Below are 22607 nucleotides of genomic sequence, written 5' to 3' on the forward strand. Positions count from 1 at the left end.
ACAAAGTACTGCAGCATGCTCGAAGACAAGCCAGCAATATCGCTCCCCACTCAATTCAAGCCACCTAGTCCCATAATTTTGCTCCGATCATCATTCCCTTGGCTAGTCCGACTCGTTGCATGGATTGGCCGGTTCGCCCACAATGGAGTACCGAGAAACCTAGCCTGCAAGCGCAGTGGAAACCTATCCACACCCGAGCTCAACGAAGCTGAACTACAGTGAGCCCAGTTAGCTCAATCGGAAAGCTTTCCGGCAGAAATAGGGTCCTAAAGCCCTGTCCCAATTTTAGTGCCAAACGTTTAAGTTTAAGCCAAAAACACATGTTTACTCAATTTTCTAATGTTTTCCGTTGGTTTAAGCCCAAAAAACATTTTTTTAGATTTTGTCACATCCTTTGGCTTAAACTCAAATTTTGGGTGTATTTTGTTTTCCGTGTCCCTTACGAAATGTCAGATAGAAACAACCCCAGTGGTCGAACTAAAACCCCTGTGGTGTTTTTGTCGACTAAGCGAACGTCAAACATGATCAAAAGTGTCAAGGTTCATTTATGGACCAAATTTTTAAATTAAAGTTTAAACATGTTATAGCCATTATTTGAGCGGGAAAAATTGCTAAAGTAGTTACAGTAACATGCTTTTTCGTGTTATTAAATAAAAACAAGATTTCATTAAAAATTTTAGGACCCAATTTCTACATTATCCAAGAACCAACCCATCAGTCCATCATCAAAGCTAGTAGCAGCAAATCCCATTCTGGTAGAAAGTACACTCCGCGTTGACGGCCGGTTGCAATATGCTCCAATACCTGAAAGTGGAAAACATCTAGTAATTCTTCACGATCATCAACCGCTGACGAGTTTAACAGTAGATTGCTACCATCGTAAGCTGTTTCACGCCGGACAACAACTTCGGTTTAGCTCGATCAGAGAAAAATTCTGGCCTATTCATGCCCGAGATGTGGCATGTCGGACTATCTACCGGTGTGCTGAATGTTTCCGGAGTTAACCAAAGGTCCATGAGCAGTTGATGGCCGATCTACCCTCCGTCTGGGAGCAGTTTTCCTGAAAGCCAGAATCGATTTGTGTGGACTGTTCTACATACGATATTCTAGTAGAAAAAGTGCACCAATAAAGGCCTTTGTGTGCTTCTTTGTATGCCTGGCGACCAAGGCCGTACACTTGGAGGTCGTGGCTGATCTGTTAACACAAGCGTTCCTGGTGTCATTCACGCGATTCGTTGCCATTCGACAATTGGTCATGTGCTGAGTTGTCGCACTTTGTTAGAGCGAATAGAGAACTCGAAGTATTACGTCAACTGTTAAACGATCAACAAGTCTAACATTGGATTGAAGCACTAAAAGAAGGAATTTAATTTAAATTCATCCTGCCTCGCATTTAGAACTTCGGCGGACTGTGGGAGGCGGTCGTTAAATCCTTCAAAGGGCATTTCCGGAAGACCGTCGGTGATAGAGTTTTGACCTACGACGAGCTCCATACCGTAGTCTCTCAAAAAGCAGCAATTCTGAATTCTAGACCGCTGACTCCTTTGAGTGGATCGTTGCTAAATGATTTCTCAGTGCTCACACCGGGTCATTTCCAGGTGGGTAGACGGCTCACGTCAGTTCAAGAACCCGATTTGGGGGAGCTTCCTGACAATTGTTTTCACATTGAACCAGGGACGAAAAAAATCATGCTCACTATAGTGTATATACTCAATTCACTGACATTTATGCCACCATCAAAGTAACCGCACCACCACCAATATGATTGTAACAATGAAGATGGCACAAAAGTACCGTCAAGCCACCTTTCACCGTGCATTTAAGAAAAATCTCCACTTCGAAAAATTATATTATTTTTCCAAATTATTTTAAGCGAATTAGAATAGCACTATGAGGCGTACAATTATACCATAATTCAGGGAAATCTCAAATTAGCGATGTATAACAAAAAATACTCAAAAATTATGTTTACATATGTATTGTTCCTCGTACCGTGCTATGTCACCATTCACCGTTCACACTGGTGCACCATTTACCGTGCGTATAGTTTTCGTCATGATTTAATTTTGTATCTTGAACAAACGTTGTTGATGGAGCAACTATGTTGCTAGTAGTGTGCGCACTCAGTTTTAAGGGTATTCAAACCTGATGTTGCAATGAAAGCCATAGAAAGTTGAAAAAATGGCTAAATTATTGTTATTTCATTGAAATCGTTATAAGAGGTTTGACTGTATTGTCCAAACAATTTCATATTAGCTCAACAATTAAATATGGAGTTGTTAAATCACGACATAACAGTAAATCCAATTTTACCCAATAATATCTAACCTTTTACACTAATGCACGGTAATAGGAGCCATAAATATTAAAAAGAGTCCATTCACCGTGCATTTGTGTTTCGACTTGTGTTTCAGTCGACAAATAAAACAAATCTAATTTGCATAAAACGTCATGGTTCATACAATGAAATACATGTAACTAGAAGTATCAACGGTGGAAACTTATTGAAATTTTGAAAAATTTGATACTCTAACGTTAAAATGAAAAATGCGATTTTTTGGCGTTTCTACTAAGAGTTTTAAAAAATCCCATTATGAAACAGAATTTACATGATTTTGACAACTAGAACCAGGTTTTTCAGAAGGCTTCGTGACAAGAACTACTTCATTCCATCAGTTTTACCTTATATTGCTGACAAAAGTATAATTTGTGAAAATTGTATGAATATTCTGTAGGAATTTGTATGTGTGCACGGTGAATGGAAGCCGCTCGGTGACTGGTGACTTAACGGTAGATGGGCAAAACAAACAACGATGCCCGGTATTCGTTGGTGTTTTTGATTATCAGAAGAGTATCAGTTTTAAAAAATTGATTATCAATGAGGTTCATATTAATTAAAATATATGCTGCTACACGGTTAATGAACGATCCGATGCACGGAATCGATTATATTGACGCGTCTTTAGTGTGCCTCGTGCAAAAATTACAACTTCCCGAAGCGGAATGTAAAAAAAGTCAAACTGGTTAGAATGAATATCATCTTTTGTTTCCGATTACCGTGGTGAATCAAAATCCGGACGGTACCGATATCCGGACACTCTGATTATATTAACTAATTAGAGCTAAAATTTAGTGATAATCTGTTTGGTTTTCATTCATTCCTTTTTTTATTAACATTGCTGATTATTTTACTTTCATTTCTAATCTAGTAACCATTGTCAAATAATTATTAAAAATAAAAACAAATAATTTGCTCACGTTGGACGTCATGTCGTCGCAATCCAAATTCAACTCAAGTTGAACGATCGATTAACGCGCGAACAAAGAAAAGTGAAAGGAAAAGTTTGTAAAATGAATTTTCATAGAATGTTTTGACCAAAAGTGTTTGAAAATAGATATTTTGAAAGTTAAGTGACTCCACGATTGTTGCATATGTTGGAAATATACATTTATCGGTGTGTAAAAAGACTGTCCGGGATTATGAGCCAGTGTTTTAAAATCCGGACATCGTCTTAATGACCCTCGTTTGACTGGTGTAAGTGAGCTTTCTGAAAGAAAACATAAGTGAAAACTTGAAAAACAACTATGGATAGCGTAGTGAGTTTTCAGAATTCAATTGATTGATCAATAAATAGTCTATATCTTCAATGATAACAGTTCAAGCTGCATCTGGTGTAGTGTAAGCCACATGTTCTTCAGCTAAGGTAGGTAATCGTACTAATATTACTACAAATATGCTATTATTTTTGCCATTGTAGGGCAAACGCAGATATCAAGTTTATTAGAGATTGTTGTTCATTTGCGTGTCGATATTATTTCTTTTCAAATCAAACGGCTATTGCAGCTGTAACACATTTGTCCGGATTTTGATCCAAAAGTGTCCGGATTTAAAGACATCATTTGCATGAGGTGTCCGGATTTAAAGACAAGACATGCTTCAATATTTGACTGTTTTTTATGTTAAAATCATAGTTTTTACTAGAAAGTTTATCATTATCGTGGAGATCTGGCCTGAAGCAATCTTTGAAACAATATTAAATATAGGATTTCCTAAAACAACACACACATATTTGACTTTGAACATTCGGGGCGCTTTAAGCGTCCGGGTATTGATGCACCACGGTATCACAAAGCGGTTGAGTAGCAGCAGGTTAAAAGGAAACTGACAATCTTGCGCAAGCGCTTTGCCAATCTGTTCTGTGTTGTCAAGGTGAGGATAACAACAAATAAAAATCAACGAAGATTCTACCCAGCAAGTATCAATGTAGGCGAGGGTAGATTGAGTATTTTCGTCCCTGCATTGGACAACACGCAGCCCAGACAACCAAAATGTACGTATAAACAAATCACCTTTTGCGTTATGCGACGCTTATATGTGCAAAGTTTCACGTATAAGATGTCGCGAAAAGGCCTTATACGTACAAAGGTGGAGGCGATATATGTACATATTTTATATGATGAAACATAACATGCAGTGCGAGTGTGTAGATTTTCTTGCAAATTAGTCTGTATTCTTGTGCGACTTAATTTATGATAACAAAGTTTATTTGACAGCTGCTACGGATTGATCCGACTTACTTTGTAAAACTATACGGGACGAAACGGAATGTACGTATGAACTCATGAAATAACGTTTTATGCGAGGAAGCTCATGAATCAAACGATTTTATCCATCATGTAGTGTGGGAGTGATGCAGTTTGTACAAATAATTGACTTTGTTCGCATATTGATATGCGATTTCAGGTTGTCTGGGAGGGGTCTTCTTTAGCCGAGTGGTTAGAGTCCGCGGCTACAAAGCAAAGCCATGCAGAAGGTGTCTGGGCTCAATTCCCGGTCGCTCCAGACTCTGGAAAGTTCCTTGACTTCCCTGGGTATAGAGTTTCATCGTACCTGTCACACGATATACGAATGTGAAAATGGCAACTTTGGCAAAGACAGCTCTCAGTTAATAACTGTGGTAGTGCTCATTAAATACTAAGCTGAGAAGCAGGCTGTGTCCCAGTGAGGACGTAATGTCAATTAGAAGAAGATTGGCAAACGCGAAAGATTTTGTCCAGCAACTTTGGAAGAAAATAGAAAACGCAGTATCTCTGTAATCTGAATAATAGGACGAAATGGACACGACATCGTGATGATGTTCGTATCGGAACCATGGATATCGTCAAAGAGGACAATTTGCCAACCCCAGAAGTGACGATTAGAACGAATAACTAAAAATTTCCCTAGGGGCCCATTCACAAATTTCATAACGCTTAAGGGGGTGGGTGGGTGTCCTCGTGCTGTTACGTCTCATACAAAATTGGTAAAATATTCATACAAAAAGCGTAACGAGGGGGTGGGTGGGTGTCGAAAATGGCCATTTTTGGCGTTATGAAATTTGTGAATAAACCCTACTCAGAATGGGAACATCCGGGTGGATGCCGTCCGTACCCAGGATGGTGTGCTTAGAAAAGGCATTTCAAAGATTTGCGTCCTTACTATCCAGGACAATAACCAGGAGTCCCCATCAGAAGAGCAGTAACTCTTATAGCAGTAACTTTTAATCTTGATGATGAAAGGGCCCACACAATTTTTGTTTTGGACTCGCTAGCTCAATTGAAACTCAAGTTACTCAGGATTTCGAAAGCATTCTCAATCAAGAGAACATTTTCAAAAATTCCTGGATAACTGCTTTGGAAGAGGAGAGAACTATAACCCAGCGTAACAAAAATTACATTTGTGCTTGTCTCAAGGATTAATTTATGTGTCTCTATTAGATTTGGAGTCGCTGAATCTGATGCCGTTCTCAGAAATGTCCCTGCAGGTCACAATTTTTAGCTACGGGTCGCTACCCAGACAACCAGAAGTCGCATAACAGTTTATGCACAAAGTCGTTTATTTAAACAAACTTCATCACTCCCGCACTACATGATGGATGATATCGTTTGATTGATGAGTTTCCTCGCATAAAACGCTATTTTATGAGTTTACATGTACATTTCGTTTCGTCCCGTATACTCGTACAAAGTAAGTCGGATCAGTCCGTAGCAGCTGTCAAATCAACTTTGTTATCATAAACTAAGTCGCATAAGCGTACAGACTAGTTCGCAATAAAATTTACGCACTCGCATTACATGTTATTTTTCATCATATAAAATATGCACATATATCGCCACCACTTTTGTACGTATAAAGCTTTTTCGCAACATCTTATACGTGAAACTTTGCACGTATAAGCATCGCATAACGCAAAAGGTGATTTCGTTATACGTACATTCTGGTTGTCTGGGTAAAGTTCCGTAAATACTGGCTTAATTGATGTTTACATGAAATTTAAGGTATGATTTATTAAATTTATTTGTGGTCTAATCCAGCAAGCATGCGAAATAGGACTTCAACTTTCATGTCAGATATAATATGGTTGAAATAGCGCGACAAAATTAGGATTGAATCGATTTTTTTAACATGCTTGCAGTATCCATATAAAACTCTTCTTTTCTCTTATATGGCAAAATACAATTCTTTTCTTGAACACCAAAAAATAACTTTTGAGCATCAATAGTATTAAAAACTTTGCTGATAAGTATTGTTATACACATAAAGTTTGAATTCTGTGGCAAATTAAGCAAATACATTTCCTTACAAGCTGGCAAAGTTGCATGCAAGTTGGCTGATATAGTCAAATTTTGCATTTTCAACAGCCAATATCTCAAATGCTATGATATTTTTGGAAACGGCAATGGATTCAGCAACACTCCACTATGTAACACGTGTTCCGCAGTGTTATCGAACAATTCAAAACTATGGAAGCCCCTGACGATGATGGAATTTTGTACATCCTCATAAAAAAAAACTTCCAAAGAGCAGCTTGTCATTCCTGGTTGATATATTTAATGAATACTTTTATTTGGCATATTTTCCTGACAAATGGAAAAGTTTAAAGGTTGTACCAGTTAAAACAGAACAAAAATCTTGCTGAAGCTTCTAGCTAACGTCCAATTAGCTTGCTTTCCTTCATCAGTAAACTTTTTATAAGGTCAATTTTAATAGAATGAAGGTCCACATCAACGAAAATTCAAATCTTGCTAATAAACAGTAAGGATTCCAACATGGACATTCGACTACTCATCAAATTTTACGTGAAACAAGTTCGATTCATTCCAATAAATTTGAAGGCTATTCTAGTGAACTTGTTCTTCTAGACATAGAAAAAGCTTTCGACAGTATTTGGCTTGATTGTAAAATTAAAAAAAAAACTTTGGTTCTACAACATACATTGTTAGAATAATCCAATATTATTTGTCGAATCGTACACAACAGGGTAATAATCAGAACTCTAAGTCTGAAAGGCTTCCTGGCTGAACTTTGAAAACCTCCTATAGAAAGCAAAAATAAAACTTGTTATTCGGACACATCAATCATTTGACAATTCTAAGCGACCTAGCTACGCCCGTGTCCTTTCGATACGGTTTGATTTGCCCAATTGGATCCGTTGCTCTAATCTTGAATCCGTTTGGCTTTACGGGTCGTCGTCGTTGTCTTTGTTGGTGCGCCTCTGAACGGGTGATGATTGGCCTTCCCGTGTGTTGTTAGCAAGACCTAATTTTTATTTCAGCTTCGATAGCTTCCCCTTTCCAATCGACCGTGAAGAGCCTCCGATGCCACAGTTAACATCCATCCCCCGGGAAATTCTGACGAGGCGCTAAATTGGCGTTGAGAAAGTGACAAAGCCTTTGAGGCGGCATAGCAGATTAGCACTTCTGATTAGAACCAGCTGATAGCGATTCTTTGGAAGAGAAGCGTGCCGAATGATCCCAACCAGGAAGTGAACGAAACATTCAGTGTGCAAAATTGTGTCAGGTTATTGAGTGTCTGGGAAAGTGTGTGCAAACAAGTGCCGCTGGGTAACATTCCGGTTCGTGAAGATACACGCTTGAACGAAGTTACACAAAAGTGAGTGCGACTCGCACAAAATCGAGAAGAACTGTTCTTCTGGATCAATACATCATTTGTGTGATTTTAAGACATGCTGAAAATCTTGCTCCTGGGTTGATTTCTTCTACTTTTTTGCAAAGAATGTGACACATAAAGAAGCTTCACAATCCTAAGCATCTCTGTGTGTTGCAATACTTGAGAAAATGAAACAGAAATCAGTTTAAAATCGATTTTTCAGGATGTTTTAAAATTACATACATGGTGTAATGATCCATAAAGTGCCTGATTTTGTGTGACTTTATTTTAGACAGTTAGCTTGTGGAAAGCAGCAGAAAGACATCATTGATCGGCAGCGGATATCGAGATTTTCATTTCTTGCTCAGGACTGCTGTGCGTTTCAGTGAGTGGTGGTGGTGGTTTTGAGACGAGAACAGTGATATGAAATTAGACAGACAGAGACGGAAGCAATAATGCCAGCACAAATTCGAAAAATGGGAAGCTTAGCTGTCGTAATCTTGCTGATTACCGTCGGATTAGCGGGAAAAGTTTTCGCATTTAGCCATGGAAAAGGGAAAGGCGATGTATCCCCTGCACAACGATATTTTGATGCTGTTGCACCCGAAGGTTAGTATGTTGTATTAGGATTGTGTGTTGGCTTAGGAAAGATGCAACTTTTGGAATTATATGAGGACTCTAACAAAGAAAAACAGACGTAATAATCAAATTGTTTCAATTGTAAATTTATTTAAATATTTTGTACAATCAGGTATCCCATTAGACGCAGCTATCCACTTTTTACTCATCGCAATTTCAGAACAGTTCTTAATACCAATGGAAATATGGTATGGATGAAGCTTCAAATCATTCATGAAGCACATCATTATTAAGTTCTAGTGGAGACAGGTCAATGTAATAAATATTCAAAATCTGGAAAACTAGCGTTTGATCACTGTTGTTGCCGCCCAATCGCTTTTTATCATGTGATTTTTAAGGTTTTAGCATTTGTTGAAATTTCAAACGCAGCTTTCTTCCGATAGGTCAACAAATCACAAAAAAAAAACAAGAACATCAATTTATCGTTATTGACATAGATTTGTTTTCCATTTGGAAGAAAAACTGCCTTTTTAGTTTTTGTAAATATGCGATCCTGAATATAACTTAAAGGTAATTGTAGAAGATCCTATCGCGACTCGACCACTGGGTCGAAACAAACAATATGCTATCAAGTAGGGGGACTGGGGGTAGTTTGCCCACGTTAAGGAGAACAGCGGTTTTAGATGTGAAAAACATTTTTTTATGATCTTTTTTAATTATGGTTGGCTAGACAAACATGTTTTCTACCAAATAGTAGAAACAGCTATCCATTTTAACTTTTCTGGGGTTTATAAATTAATTTTCAAAAAATGCTTGCTTAACTTGCATATGTATTGTTTTGCGTGGTAAAACGCCCCGCTTGAGTTCGGCGTTAGCCATGCTGTAAACGAACGCACACAATCATGCTTGTATATGGGTTGCATACATCCGGGCGTTTGTTCAGATGTTATTGTTCAATAATAGTATACATGCTGATGCGAAAAATGTACATTTGTAAGGTTCCAATTTAGTCGTAACCTCAACGCGGCATTACGGTTGATAGAATTTGAATTCAAACGGCTGTTTTGGTGTTTTGCCCCCAGAGTTGATTAAAGTTTAGGTCCTTCAATAAGCTTTTTGAGGGCAAATTTAACATATGTTTTGCACGTAATACAAACTATGACAGTGCACAAGTTGGCTCTCGGCAATAGTTTTAGAAATTTGATTATTTATCGACCTAAAACATGACATTGAAAATCGCACAAAATTGCAACGAAAACAGCGAAAAACGTTTTTATACGATTTTATCGATTTGGTTGAGAAAAACACATAAAAATATATTGGGAAAAGCATTTTCATCCATTTTCTACGATCTAGGATGAAAAAAAGCGTTCTAAAACACATCGTTCGTCCAAATCGATGGTGGCGCGTTTTGCCCCCTATGGGCATATTCCCCCAAGTTCCCCTACTCGGTTTGGTTTTCTTAAGAGCGAGGGAACAAATGAAGTTATCTTTTCTGTAAGGACCAGGGCTTTAGGACATTTCGTTGAAAGACATTTGGTCGAATGACATTTGGTCGTAAGTACATTTAGTCGTAGGGACATTTGGTCGAATAGCTTTAGAACACTTCGTAAAATGATATTTGTTCTTCTTCTTCTTGGCATTAGCGTTATCACTGGGACAGAGCCTGCTTTTCAGCTTAGTGTTCTTATGAGCACTTCCACAGTTATTAACTGAGAGCTTTCTTTGCCAAAGTTGCCATTTTTGCATTCGTATATCGTGTGGCAGATACGATTATACTCTATGCTCAGGGAAGTCAAGAAATTTCCATTACAAAAAGTTCCTGGACCGTCATGGAATCGAACCCAGATATCTTTAGCTTGGCTTTGCTTTGTAGCCGCGGGCTCTAACCACTCGGCTAAAGAAGGCCCAATGTTCCAATGACGTTTGGTCGAACGGACATTTGGTCGGAATATTCTTTTGTACTTGTAGGTTCAATAATCGGGTCGTTTTTTTACATCCGATATGGTAGAACTCTAAATATAGTTGTCTCCAAATATAATAATAATTAAAAATTCGTTTCTTCAGTATTTGACCGATGTTGTCTGCTGAAAATTAACTTTTATACGGAGCCAATTTTAAAGACCAACGCTTATGACGAAGTGCATCAAAAGTGCCGCCTATATGATTCGTTTTCCTATTCACCAGCCTGAATGATAAAAAATATAGTAAGAAACGTAATAAACGCAAGTAAGATGGCATCCACAAATTACATAACGCTCTAGAGGGAGAGGGGAGTAGGCTCAAGCGTTACAGCTCATACAAAAATTTGTAATTTTCCTTACTAGAAGCGTTATGGAGGAGGGAAAGGGGGTCAAAATTTCCAATTTTAGCGTTACGTAATTAATGGACGCTGCCTAACGCAATCAATGCGTAAAAACGAAAAATGTCACTATGTAAAATTACCTTAAATATCCCTATTAAAATGTTTTCTCGATCAAATGTCATATGCTTCTCAAAGCAATTATTTTTTTTCGACCAAGTGTCCCTTCGACTAAACGTCATTCGACCAAAATTCATAGATTCAAGGACCAGATGGGCTGTTTGGTGATGAAAAAGTTGCTATTTTTGTAGTTTGCTCGATAAAACTATTTATTTTAGTACATGACACAGTTCTATCACGCTTTATAATATTAGCTGTACATAAATATGCAAAAAAGGTTTCAATCTGAAATCTCAATGATATCTAGATTCACAAAATGACAGCTCATGAAGAAGAAAAATATTCTGAGACATGATTCAAAAGTGGATTTCATGTCAAATTCAAAAACGTTCAGCGCACCAAATATTTTGGAAAATTAGATATTGTTCATTTCTTTTGGTAGATTCAGAATATGTTAAACCAGGGAACCTTCAAACAACCGGTTTGGTCTCAGTTTTTCTGGAGATCAAGGCGCTTTTGAAACAGTTTGGATAGAAATAATTTTAGAAAACCAGCACAAAAGTAGGCTACATGGAATGTTGAAAAACTTATTGTACAATTTGTTGTCACCCTTTAGCTATGTGGGCCTGGCTCATGTTCAAGTCCCTTGTTTTATAATTTTTATGTTAGAGATTGAATTACCATTCATCCTTAGAAAACTTGTAGATGGTGTTGAAGATCCCATAAGTAAACATTTTGCAATAATGTCCCTGTAAAAACATAGAGCCCCAAAACATCTATGGGGACAAAACAACGAAAGCTGCCAGTTTTCTACTTCGAATAAGTATTGTTTCCTAATCCCTTTATTAACAGCTTCAGCAAATATATCCAAATTGCGATAAATGTTTTGCTTCTCTTTATTTCCGCATCATTTTTTCACGAGTTATCGAAAAACTATTCGAGTTTTAAAATCAGTATTGATCATTGCCATCTGGATCCAGAGATATTCCAAAATATTGGGCGACCAACGCGTAGCCATTGATTAAACGGAGAATGTCAGTCTCTCAAAGAACATCGGAATGTCTTCAAAACCAGATCAGCAATAATTAAGTAAAAAATGAAGCTAATCATGTGATAATTTCAGTTTGGTATATTTAGCTTTTTGAAACCGCATATAGGCTTGCTTTCTGATAGGGATCGGGCTATTTGACGTTTGGCTTGGATCGTTTATATTGAGCGGATCCAAGCCATATATTATGCTGATTTTTACTAGAATGCGAGTCTGAATAGTAATTTATTTATTCTTCCAAGAAATTGTTTTCTAATTCAAACCTTTCGAAGATTTATCCTTTGGACGTTTTGTCCTCTAGACGTTTTGTAGCTTGAACGTTTGGTCCGTTGGACTTTTGTCCTGATGACGTTTTGTCCTTTTGACGTTTTGTTCTTTTAAAGTTTTGTCCTTTAGACGTTTGCACAAAATTTTTGTGTGTGTTTTTTTTTAGACGTTATGTCCTTTTTTGCACAGGACACTTTGTACGTTTTGTTCTTTGGACGTATTTTCTCTTAGACGTTTTGTCGTTTGGACGTGTTTTCTTTGGACGTTATGTTTTTTGGACGTTATGTCCTTTGAACATTTTGTTTTTTTTTTACATTTTGTTCTTTAAACGTTTTGCTCTTTGATAATTTTGTGCTCTGAACGTTATGTTCTTTGGTCGTTTTATCCTTTGGACGTTTAATCATTTGGACGTTTTGTTCTTTGTTTTTTTTTTGACGTTTTGTGCGTTGAAAGTTTCGTCCTCTAGACGTTTTGTCCTTTTGACGTTTTGTTCTTTAAACGTTATGTCCTTTGGATGTTTTTTTAACGTTTTGTTCTTTGGACGCTTTGTCCTTTGGACGTTTTGTCGTTTGGGCGTGTTGTCTTTTGGACGTTATAACCTTTGAACGTTTATTTTCTGGACGTTTTGTTCTTTAGACGTTTTGTTTTTTGGTCATTTTGTGCTTGGGGCGTTTCGTTCTTCGGTCGTTTTATCCTTTGGATGTTTTATCCTTTGAACGTTTTGTCCTTTGAACGTTTTGTCCTTTGAACGTTTTGTCCTTTGGACGTTTTATGCTTTGGACGATTTGATCTATGGTCATTTTGCCTTTTGACGTTTTGTCCTCTAGAGTATAAACCTTTTTTTCCGTTTTACGTTTTTTTCTTTTGGACATTTTTTTAGTTCTTTGGAAGTTTTGACTTTTAGACGTTTGGACAAAACCTTTGGACGCAGGGCTGGAAAGCTTCAATATAAAAAAAGGGTGTCGCGCGACTTTTATATAGATGCTTACCTCACTGTTATCAGACGGCGAGACAATGACAGAAGCTTTCTTCAAATTCTCCTTTGGTCATTATGCCTTTGGACGTTTGACCTTTGAACGTTTTGTCTTTTGGACGTTGTGTCTCGATGACGTTTTGTCCTTTGAAATTTTGTTCCTTAGACGTTTTTTTCTTTGGAAGTTTGAACCTATAGACGATTGGACAAAACCTTTGGACGTTTTGTTCTTTAGACGTTTTGTTTTTTGATCATTTTGTGCTTTGAACGTTTTGTACTTTGGTCTTTGGTGTTTTGTCCTTTGGATGTTTTGACCTTTGAACGTTTTGTGCTCTTGACGTTTTGTCTCTTGGATGTTTTGTCTGTTGGGCGTTTTGTCCTGATGACGTTTTGTCCTTTTGACGTTTTGTTATTTAGACATTTTGTCAGTTGGACGTTTAGTCTTTTTGACGTTTTTTTTCTTTGGAAGTTTTGACCTTCAGACGTTTGGACTAATCCTTTGGACGTTTTGTTCTATGGACGTTATGTCCTTTGGACGTTTTTTTTTTTTTCATTATGCGATTTGTACTTTGGACGTTTTGTTCTTTGGTCATTTTGTCCTTTGGACGTTTTGTCCTTTACACGTTTTATCCTCCGGACGTTTTGTCTCTTAACGTTTTGTCCTTTGGACGTTATGGCCTTTGGAAGTTTTGTTTTTTGGACATTTTGTCCTATGGACGTGTTGTCTTTTGGACGTTTTGTTCATTGGTCATTTTGTGCTCCGTACATTGTATCCATTGGACATTTTGTTTTTAGGATGTTTTGCCCTTTGAACGTTTTGTTCTTTAGTCGTTTCATCCTTTGAATGTTTCATCCTTTGGTCGTTTGCTCCATTTTGCCAAAGACACTGAAGAGCTAGGTTTTCATTTTGAAAATTTACGAACTCTTTTCTTATTTTCTCATCAAATGGAAGTGTACTGTATCTAGTAGAGTTGCAGGATTCTACGGGATCCATAACAGTTTGATTGATTGAAAATGACGATTTCCCATAAATTAATATATGTTTTGTTTTATGTACTTTTAATATATTTAATATTATTTTAATTTTTTTTATTTTGCTATGATTTTTAATGTTTAATGCCCATTTTACCCCTCAACCGGCATCTTCATATTTGACCGCAATTAAAATATTCAAACCTCGATAACTTTTTTGTTTCTCGATATTTTTGCACCATTTTTTCACAAGTTCTCAAAATACTCTTCTAGTTTAAAAATCTTTGTCGATATAAGTCATTGGTGATCTGGTTTTAAAGATATTCCGACATTTATTGGGGGGCTCACATTTTCCATATAAAATGTCTTTGGCGGCCATTTTGTTTCACGCCAATTTATGAAATAAAATAAAATGTGGGCTACACAAAGCTAGGTGATAAGGTGCTACTCTGAAAAAATCATACAAATCGGCTTAGCATCTAGGAAATATCTAAACATTATGAAATGATGTTTTTGAAGTTTTTAAGTCCTTTATTTGATCAGCTTGGTACCAGACACATGAATGCTCATTATTTAAAGATGGCTTTACCATATTGCTTCATTTCTTTTCAACGTACTCTCATCAATATAGTGTTTCGAAGAGTGAATATCCGAATTCGATAAAAATTCTGTAGCCTGAGATATTCATGTGGATTATAGCTACGCGTGGGTCCCCCAGGATATTTCGGAATATTCCAGGATCCAATTGACCAATGACCAATATTGACACAGATTCTAAAACTAGAACAGTTTTTCGAGAACTTGTGAAACAATGGTGTACAAATATCGATGAACAAAAAAGTTATCGAAGTTTTAATATTTTTATTGCGGTAATATGAAGCTGCCGGTAGAGGGGTTAAACGATGACATAATGTTATTTTTACAGTTTTTGTCGAAATGGGAACAGTTATAATTTTTAAAGTAATAGTTAGTGTTCCGTGTATCTGACAACATTTTTATGAGCATTTTGAGTTACAGACAAACGTTTTCGTAATATGTCAGGAAAAATAAATTTTGAGGGTAATCAAAAATTTCCATTTGTGCTCAGAAATGTTCACTTGACTTCTACAAGTAAATTCATGCCGAAAAAACTATATGTAATTGACTTCAGTTTTTATTCACAGATGAACAAATTCGGGAAATAAGTGTGTAAAAACTATTTTGAGTGTAGTCAAACAATTTTTTTCCGTCTTTAAAATATTTACTTGACTTTTGCCAATAAATTCATGCCGAAAAAACTACATGTCATAGCCTTCAATTTTCATTTACAGACAAAAAAGCTCAGGAAATTCGTTTTTGTATGTTTTGTTTTTTTTTTTTTTTTTTTTTTTGATAAATTGAATTTTGAGTGTTTTTGGAAATTCATTGTTTCACTCAAACAACATTTGAGTGTTATAGAATGTTACTATTTTAGCTCAAACATGTTCACTTGATACCTACAAGTAAATTCATGCCGAAAAAACTACATTCAATAGCCTTGCGTTGTATTTACAGACGAACAACCTTGGGAAATAAGTTGTTTATGTTGTTTTGTAGGTTAACACAATTTTGAGTGAAATCAAAAATATATTTTATGTAAAAAAACTAGGTACAAGTCATCGCTTTATTTTTTTTATTGTTGAATTTGTGAAAAAAATGCGTTTTTTAAACTAGGAAGAGCCTTTTGCTTAATAACTTTGGGTAGACGCAACTATTTCAAAAACCCAAAAATCAACATCAATCTTAAATAGTGCCATGGTCAAAATTTCACTTCCGACTCTCTGAGGGGGGTTGGATGTACAGGTGTTAAGAGTTAATAATACCGTATTTAACAATTAATAGGGCGTCTGTACCAGTGATAGAGGCATTAGTAAACTTTCATGAAATACAATACATTCTTAGACAGTTTTTAATTTTGACAATAAATAAAAAATAGTTATCTATGCAACAAGATGCAAAATGATAATTTTTTCCGCACGAGTTGAACATTTATCCAACGAGGCTCACCGAGTTGGATAAATACAACGGATGCTGAAAAAATAACGAGTTTTGCAACGAGTTGCATACAACATTTTTTTTTGAAACCTCCATGAGTGGATGTTCCATGACTCGATATCGACTCATGGAACCATACTGAAAACAAAATTGCATGGTTACTATGATGGTCCCCTCAAACAGCTTTCCAAGGCATTTGTTTCCATGACTCGATATTTCCATGAGTCGATGGTCCCTTCAGATATCGACTCATGGAGGTTTCACTGTATTACGGAATAATCTTTTTAAGCTGGATCATTTCCAAAAGCACAAACAAACATGTCAACAGAAACCACGTGGAAGTACATCCGTGTGTAGTATCATTTCAGTATTATTCAATCACGTAGGCTGCGACATTGTGGTATCTACGAAAGTCACAAATCTGGACAAACATTTGAAAAGGGCCCAAGAGGTCTTGAGTCTTTTTTTCAGAAACGTTGCCCGCCTACGTAAACAAACACCACTATCAGATAGATTGGTGTTAGCTCTTCCTGATAGGGGTATTGGTGAGCGTGATTGAATTGAATTGCGCTCAACAGCTTCTTGCAAATCCGATATTATCGAAAATCCCGGGATTTTCCGAAATTGCATGTTGAACTGGAAAATACTGTTGTATTATTTTCTTATAATGGCACAAAACAAGCTGCATGTTTTTCTAATGACTGTTGATGCAAGAATGTATTTTAGTTATTGCATTTAGCATACTCAATAAGCGTTTTTATTGAGGTTTAAGACCACTTAAGCTTATACTTTTTTTCTGGTATGTTAGTAACGTAACTTTCAATAAATTGTAGTAGATTTGTAAAAAATGCTTTGATGGTTAATTTTTTAATCATCGTAACCTTTTTGGTTTGCCCAGTGTACCTTCTTACACTTTTCCGGGACTAACATACCTGTGCCTGTCATGCTAATAATTTAAAAGCATGAAGATTCCATATAACACAAGAATGTAAATAATTTGGTTAAATTTGAATTTAAATTTCACGTTTGAATTTCGTTTCAAATTAACTTTAATATATGCCCATTGACTTCAACTGCAGATAGGTGAAATATTGATGAATTAAATCTAAGAGAACATTGTTTTTGCCTATTTTAATTCGACTTCACCTTCAAAAACAGGTTCGGTTATTATGAAACTGATCTATAAAATTAAACATTGCTTCAATACCCGCTCTGGCCGTTCTATAGTCGTTTTGGACGCATTCAATTTTTGTCCCGGGAAATCCCGGGATTTTTTCGAGTCCGGGAAACAAGACCCTCTAATACAGACCCATATTTCCTATTGCAGGACACAACAGGTGCGTACAGTAGCGGGTTCTGCTGCCACCTCTACGAATGCTGGACCGATCCAAACAAGTATTGTCAGATCGGGCTGAAAATGCAGTTCACTTAAAATGGATTTTTCTCTGTATCCATGCAAGATACCTTGTTTCGGAAGGAGGGCGTATTCGAGCGCATCCGAATGCGAGTCGAATGCACCACTTCCAAAATTAGGTATCTCGCATAGATTCTGAGAGAAATCTAACTTCGGCGAGTAATTTATTCTAACTCATACTAACGCGCCGACAATATCGCCAGTCTTGTATCTGGATCGCACATCACATATAAATTCAGATGTTATGGCTGATTAGACTGGGATATTTGGCTGACGCCTCCTGAACAGTGTCAGTTACAAAAGTAGCACTTTTCAGCATTGTTTCATTGGTAGGAAAAGCAGGCCATTATGTAATGCATCTTATCGATGAAAAGTTGATTGATTTGCAACAGAATCGTAAAAGGTATTTATTTTTCTCAGTGTATATCACCTGAAGTGATTTTTTTTCTCAGTGTTTCAATGAAGTACTCAACAAATGATGAAACTTTGTAGAACATGTCGAAACGCTAAACCCAATAGTTTTAGCACAAACTCACATGTCCCACTTTTTTTTGATTTCGTCCCACTGTGCGACGTGGTGGAATGCACTTTGCACTTTCGGCACTTCAGGCATTGCATATACATTAGAAAGTGTTTGGATGGGCGTCTAATTCTTCCGAAAGAGGTGCGTTTTGCGAAGGAGGTTCACGTGATTATTGAGTTGATATTGAATTCAGGTTAACTTCTATGTCCATGCGTCCTTTTGTCAACCCGGTGCTAGGCAGCCATTTTTTCGTGGTCAGCATCAAACTCAAGAGCAACAACGTACATTGGCCTAATCATATTAGGGAATTTTTCCTCCAATACTAAAATGTGTTTCCAGCTAATCTCATCAACCCTAATTGACTTGCTGTACTACAATCCAATAGTTTGCAACCGTTTGTTTGTTCGAATAACTGCTGTTATGCGGGAAAAGAAATTTTTCGGAAAAAAAAGATTTCGCCATTATCGATTGTTATTCCTCAAACGGTTATTTGTTTACACACATTGAGCTGTCAGTGGGAACCACTTCCCAGTGGGAACCATAGATGTTTGCTCGTTATTTTTCAATGGGGTTGTATGGGCGGTGTCAGGAGGCTGCCTTTTGTGGTGTAGGGGTAACGCGCCCTACCTAATGAACAGGGAGTCTTGAGTTCGATTTTCACCGAGAAGACGTGTAACTTTTTCGCAAATTTCACATCAATTTGTCAATTTAATCTAACGGCGAAATTTATTTAATATTCAGTTTTACGATAGTTGTTCAAACTTGCACTCGGCTGGTTAGCCGTAATACCAATAAATGATTATTAAAAAAAAACATTATTTCTTTTTATTCCAGACAAAGAAGCCTTCATAAAATATCATTTGGATAAGGCCCTTGAGCAGCGTATTCCGACCCATACGAGCGCAACTCCCGCCGATTTCTCATTCATTATCTACCAGGTAATTATGCGTTTACTACCAATCAGCCAAACAGCTTCATTGATCGTCTACCATCAGCTTAATTGTCATTAGCCCATCATTATCACACCATAATCATTTCAGTGTCTAAAGTCTGAAGTTGTCTGCTTCCAAAATAAGTTATAAAAATTGGCTGAAACGACCCAATCATGGTTCAATCGCGTGAACACGAGATTCAAGTCGAACGCAATAACGCTGGAAGGCGGATGGCTAGGGACGGGAAAACACATAAGGTGTGGCAAACCGATAAGGACGAATTGGCTCCACTTTATTGTTTGGCTATAAAATCGGTTGGTTCGCTGTATCATCATCCTTGTGAGGTGAAATATATAAATAGCTATATGGGATGATACCCCGGCTAGGTTGACAACACGGAAATTTGTTCGAGCTATTTTAAGGGTTGTATGGCGACCAGCATGGTTGATGAAATAAAGTCCCATTTACCATCATAAAAGCATTCCTATACAAGCTGCATTATCTAAACAAGCTGCAAAGCGCAAGTGGCTCCATATTAATAGCTACCCGACGAATCAGCGGCTTTGTTGCCCTGCACCACCCTGGGTACCGAATGAAATCTCAAACCCCAGCATTCCGTAAAACACTCTTCGAGAGCGCTTCCGTCCACCAGCAGATTGGCACATTCAGATCCACTTCGTTGGTGGTTCCACATGATCCTCCCCACCACAGTACTCCCCTGAGCGTTATTATCCGAAAAAAATTCTATCAAATCTGTGCCCATCAGCTTTTTTCTATGACTAATCTGCATGTCTGGACAAAGTTTAATTAAAAATTGCATGAACAATTTTGATGTTTCGCCTTTTTGATGGCGTAAGTCCACAAATTCTAAAACAACGCAAATTCAGCTTCTTACAATATCACATTTAGGGGGACGGACCTGGGGTAGTGGTTAGAACACTCGCCTCTCACGCCGAGGACCTGGGATCGAATCCCATCCCCGACATAGTCACTTATGACGTAAAAAGTTATAGTGACGACTTCCTTCGGAAGGGAAGTAAAGCCGTTGGTCCCGAGATGAACTAGCCCAGGGCTAAAAATCTCGTTAATAAAGTCAAACCAACCAATATCACATTTGAGGCATTCAAGCCAAATGTAACAGTTATATAAGATGTTTCCACTTATTAAACAGAAAATCAAAACTTTGTATCAAAAATCTGTGCTTAAGATCTTAATTCAAATTTTCAGGCCAGCCATGTTGCACGCTGTACCAATATGGACTATCTGTTGTAATACCAGGAAGAGAGATCTGCAGAAAGCTCAAAATAATATTTTGAAAATGATTCTGAAGCTTATTCTATGATATAGTACAAATGAGTTACATAGAATATGAATATCCAATGTTGAAACATTGGAACAAATGTCGAATAAAATTATTGCCACGAACAAAAATATTAAGTTATTTGATAGCGAACAGGTGAAATCAACTCACTTGCAAAAATTCTGAACTGCTACGGCATATTAAATGTAATATGTTGTTAACAAAACGTTAACAAATGCTTAATTTAGTTTTACCAGAAAAGGATGATAGTGTTGTCTAACACAGAACACCTAGATATAAGAAATGAATTAATGTTTGGAATGATTGGAGATTTTTTGGAATTTGATTGAAATTTTTTCAGAAAATAATTGTCTAGAGAACACCATTCCTAACGCTATGGTATGTGCCTTGGGCAACAAGGCGTTGACATTTTCCAGCAGTTTTCATCGTTGGCACGTTCTACGGCATTATCCTTACTTTACGATCTTGAAATACTGTCGTCGTCGTCATCGTCCTCTTCTTTGCCGTTGGAGGGTGGCTTGGCAACTTCTTCGTCACGCTTCGTGGATTGTAAGTGCTGGCAAATGTGCGGCGTATCGGCTATCGAAAAGCGCTTAATATTCAATAAAAGGCAATCAAACGGAACGGGACTTTTCCGGACGCACGCGAAGCGGATTCCGTTACGGGACATAATGCCCCATGGGTTGTGTCATTCGGGTTGAAAGGACGACGCTTTGTTGGCAATTCTGCCCGGTTTCCACGGTTTAGCTGCCGCTTTAATGGGCCAATTTTGGTATTTGAAATGCACTGCTGGTGTCGTTCAATAGTCTCTGAGATGTTTTCATAGCAGAGTATTAATTTTATTGATGGAACGCAAACAGTATACTTAATTGATAAATTTAGTGAGTAAAAGTATTAGTCTATGTTTATTTACTTTTGCCTTCATCGCTGTGAAAAGTTTAATTGAGAATGTATACATCCAGTCTTACAATCTTTTAATTTGGTACATCAAGAAAACAAAAACAACATAAGAAAACAAATGCTTGTCGCATACTCTTACTGGACGCAGAAAAAGTAGTAAATTTGATTGATATATTATCTGTGTTCATTGGGATCGTCGATTTTCCGTTTGCAAAAAACACATAAATCTAGTGACCTCATCAAATAAAGCAGCTTTTCGGGATTGAATCATGTACACGTAATTATATGGCTAGCATATTTTGGTACGGTTGATAAACGCAACATCCCACTCTGACAGGTAGAACCCATGTATAGAGCAAAGAAACATGTTTAGCCAAGTTGCTCGTACTGGATGTCATACAGTCATCAAATAAAGCACAATCAATTTGTACGCTTCATTAAAATTAAGCTACTCGGGCTCACGATGACGTTCTAGTTGCCAATCTGAAGCACCGTACCTCGAGGAGGAAATGGAAACTGAAGGGAAATTGTCGAACATTGAACTTATTTCCCGAGCGCTTCCGCTGGCCTGGCATCGCATTTCGTGGACGACACGTCGAAGATGGTGGCTAGGATACGCTATGTCCTAAGGGGGTTTTTATGCAACTCAGATTTTATTTCATTGGAATAATAAATCTTTGAGCTGTACTGCATCATTTAATTCCACAAGAGTTTGTATCCTTTGAAAGATACGTGTATTTCGATTTCAACTGTAAGGCCGTTTTCAGTATCGTGTACAAATAGACATACGGAGAGAAACTTGGGAATGATAATCACATCGAGTAAGGGAGATATCGAGATAAGGGGGATTTCGAGATATGGAGAGTGAAAATGTATGCCGAATGAAGGGACCAAAGAAATCATCGACATAGGGACAGATATCGAGATGTGAAGAGTCGATTTTATTGTCAAAATTCCCTTTCCTTTTTGGTAGAAACTTTTTTGTCTGGGTGGAACGGAGAGGTTCAGGAGATCACCTTCTTCCCACCACCAGACCTTCCGGAATTTCCAGCTTGGCAGTCACAACTTTGCCCACCGATGTTTCAGCAGCAGCTCTTTCTCAGCACCTCAACCTGGGCGACAGATCCTTTCTACGGCAAACGTTTCCAAACTCCTGCGGAAGTTCATCGATTTCCCGATCTTTTTTTCCCATGGAAACTCTACCTTGCTTCTTCAATCAAGGCCTCAACGGGCCTATCAGGATTTACATTTTGAACATTTATCTGCCTTGTGGAACCCGTCCTAATTTCCGTATGCGGATTAATCGAATCCTC

The 22607-nt window shown here is 37.4% G+C and overlaps 1 protein-coding gene across 6 annotated transcripts in view; it reads left to right on the forward strand.

Moving 5' to 3' along the window:
• Positions 1–7552: 7552 nt before the first annotated feature.
• The window catches only part of LOC5566825, a 28319-nt gene continuing 13264 nt past the window's right edge, over positions 7553–22607 (forward strand). The window contains exons 1-3 of one of the 6 annotated variants that reach the window (XM_021842405.1): positions 7553–7933; positions 8223–8539; positions 18976–19079. In XM_021842405.1, coding sequence (XP_021698097.1) covers positions 8386–8539; positions 18976–19079 — 258 coding nt within the window. In that variant the 5' untranslated portion in view covers positions 7553–7933; positions 8223–8385. The remainder of the gene's footprint in view (positions 7934–8222; positions 8540–18975; positions 19080–22607) is intronic. The other 5 variants (XM_021842406.1, XM_021842408.1, XM_021842407.1 and 2 more) reach the window with 5 other exon arrangements.

This window comes from Aedes aegypti, chromosome 2 (assembly GCF_002204515.2).
Source record: "Aedes aegypti strain LVP_AGWG chromosome 2, AaegL5.0 Primary Assembly, whole genome shotgun sequence".
Taxonomy (NCBI): Eukaryota; Metazoa; Arthropoda; class Insecta; order Diptera; family Culicidae; genus Aedes; species Aedes aegypti.